We start from the raw sequence: 2,965 nt of genomic DNA on the forward strand, positions 1-2,965 counted from the left end.
TTTTTTACTTTCGATAAAAGTCTGACCAATTATGTCCATCAAACGCCGTGCCCACTGTGTGTCAGCACCCTCCCACCAATCGCTGCACTGTCTCCGTGGTTTCAGGGTGAATCCAGCTGAGGAGTGCCCAGCATTAACCAGGATTAGCCAGGGATTGGCGGGGATTACTCAGGCTGGAGAGGGATTAAGGATGATTGCCAGTTCAGGGGTGGAAGGTGTTGTCTGTGTGTTTGTTGTTGTTTTTAACAGATTGTGGGGCCTATTTTCATGAAAAACACCACCTTGTGGGGCCTGATGCTTGGAGACCATGAAGGGAACGGCTGTTTTAGGGTCAGCGGTCACATCTAGGACTGAGCTGTGAATTGTCTTTAATGTGTCGGTATTGTTGGGTTTGTGGGTTAAAGTGAGGGCATTTTAATCAATGAGAAATCAGGGAAAGTCGATGGAAAGTCCTCGTAAGGATAGTGGGATATGTGAGCGTGTGTTTGTTTCCTGGTCACTTTATGAAACATGATGTTCTACAGGAAGAGCTGATATGAATGTGTGTGTCATCGGTACCGTGTGGGCCGGGTCAGAGGCCAGTTCTGCTCTAACAGCAGAAGAAGCGGTTTTGTTAGGATTGGTTTCCCTGCTTTTGGTTCGGATTCTGGGTTTCCTTAAAATGACGCCTTCCATTCCGCTGATGTCCTCCTTCCTCTAGCTATTGGGTCCCGCTGGGTTCAGAAGCCGTTCTTCTCTACTGCCCCCTGCAGGCTCCTTCATGTAGTTCAAGACATCTTCAGTGTCTTTCTACGCTCAGGTCTGTCTGCTCCACACAGAGCTTCGTTTAAACGATAACTGGAGGAAGCAGTTAAAGCCTAACTTCATTCCTGTTGCTATGCAACACTGACAAGCTCATTTGTAATACAGAATAATTAGTGTTAGCTGGGTTACCCAGAATAAAAAGGGGCTGCAAATATCAATAATGCAGTGAATGAGGCCTGCTTGAAGGGTAGAAGGTGGAGCTCAGCACCATGTGGTCTGATGGAGCAACCAGAGGAACATGGATGCTGGTGATAAAGTCACAGAACTATCCTGGGGTTTAAGGTTATGCTCTTTGCCTTTAATAACGTTCACCTCAAACAAAGAAAAACTGATAAAAACATTTAGTCTTTTCATCTGAAACCGTCAGACAAGCTGGTTTATTAAACTGGGAACTGTTAGCTTCCGAATGTTTTGCTCCTACGAGTTTAATAATATCAATAATATAGCGCATGCTCTCCTGGAGCTCCAGGGAAGCTGGAGATGCATCATGAGAACATTAACTCTGCCTCTAGCGGGACGGTGATGCCAGGTAGGCCATATATCAGCTAGTTAGCATTTTATCCGTGAATCGCCATCGGTTCACAGTAACCGTTACGCGGTGCGCTAAGCAGCCTTCTATGACAATGATCTGCTTTTTTTGAAATACCGACGTGTCTGACATCTGTTTTGATTTAGTTATTTTTAAATGTTTTAAATGGAGAAATGAAAGCCAGCATCGGCTCAAAGAATCAGCCCCCCAGGAATCAGCAGCACCTTTTGGAGAAGGTTAGACTGAAGGGGCCTGAATGGGGGAGGCAGCAGCCCTGGAAACCCTGCAGCAGAGGATCCCTGACTGCTCATCGTACGCTAATGAGGCGCCAGGTGGGGGAGGTGGTCTTAGGGAAAACAGAGGGGGGGGTCGGCCCGGCCTGGGGCAGTAGAAAGACAAAGACCGGAACCACCTGTGGTCCGTCAGGATTGAGCAGCAACCAGAACCAGAACCGGAGCTAAGCTGTGTCGTTAGTTTAGGCATGCTAACCTGACGTTGTTCAACAGAGCAGCAGGAGACGGAGGAGCAGTCTGCTGTTTAATTGTTGGCCTAGAGAAAGTCTGCCCCCCCCATCCACACCCAGAGCAGCCAATCAGAGCCGGGTTCAGGTACGGAGGCGCTGGGACTGCTTGTGATTGAGCCTCCCTGGTGGATTGGAGCAGGAATCTGACAGACGCAGATAAAAGGCTGTTTGGAGCTGCCTGCAGCAAACAGTCCCCCCCCCCCTCCTCACGTCTACCTCTGTTGGGGTATGCTGTTGCCATGGCTACACCCAGCCATCGCCGCCGCGTGGCAGAGGAGCCTGTCAGGGCTCCGCTCTCAGATCACCGGGTGCCGGTGGCCTCTTTGGCACGCCGACATCATTCAGCTCAGCTTTGATTGCGTCTCCCTCCCCATGTTCGCTCTGCCGGCGCTGAGATGTGCAGATTTGTCAACCCAATGTTTAAAGCCAGAAAAGAGCCACATGCAAATCTGAAAATCCAATTTCCACATCTGTGAAGAGTGCAGTGAGAGCTGTGATTGGAGTGGAGGAGGGGTGGAAATTACCTGTTGGAAGCCATGCTGTTGGAACGGCTGCTTCTCTACAGAAAACAGGCTGGATGCAGCAGAGATGTGAACCCGCCAGGAGCTGCTGGAAACACGGCAGCCATTAGCCGCTCTTCTCTCTGACTGTAACCTGTTTTATCTGCCATCAGGCTTGGTGTGAAACCTGCAGCCGGCGTTTTGAACCGTGTCAGTAGGACTCAGGTCCCTCCCCTGTCTGAGGGGCCAAACATGGCCCCCCACAGCGCAGGACAGAATGAAGTGATTTGGTTGTGTCTTTGGTTCGCTGTGTTCACCAACCGTTACATGTCAGCAGGTCTGACTGTTCAGGATCAGCCGGCTGAGGCGGTGAGAAAACGATGGATCTTCTCAACGATATAAAGCTGCTCCGTTACGTTAGCGATGGTGGATCAGCAGCTGAGCTCCTCATTAACTGTGAAAACAAACATTTTCTTTTCCATTTCACTTTGAACACGTCACTTTATGGATGATTCCACCAACTGAGCAAAAGTTTCCATCTGATTGAAACCAGCTGAGTGCGTCCAGTTACTAACTTACAGGATTCTATTCACTTTATTTCTATAGCTC

General features: G+C 49.3%; 1 protein-coding gene across 1 annotated transcript in view; it reads left to right on the forward strand.

Moving 5' to 3' along the window:
• The first annotated feature begins 1,589 nt into the window (after positions 1-1,589).
• The window catches only part of LOC107104189 (forkhead box protein O3-like), an 8,386-nt gene continuing 7,010 nt past the window's right edge, over positions 1,590-2,965 (forward strand). The window contains exons 1-3 of the mRNA XM_015404133.1: positions 1,590-1,665; positions 2,110-2,164; positions 2,530-2,725. Coding sequence (XP_015259619.1) covers positions 1,590-1,665; positions 2,110-2,164; positions 2,530-2,725 — 327 coding nt within the window. The remainder of the gene's footprint in view (positions 1,666-2,109; positions 2,165-2,529; positions 2,726-2,965) is intronic.

Source organism: Cyprinodon variegatus, unplaced genomic scaffold, assembly GCF_000732505.1.
Source record: "Cyprinodon variegatus isolate N-32 unplaced genomic scaffold, C_variegatus-1.0 Scaffold1644, whole genome shotgun sequence".
NCBI classification, from domain to species: domain Eukaryota; kingdom Metazoa; phylum Chordata; class Actinopteri; order Cyprinodontiformes; family Cyprinodontidae; genus Cyprinodon; species Cyprinodon variegatus.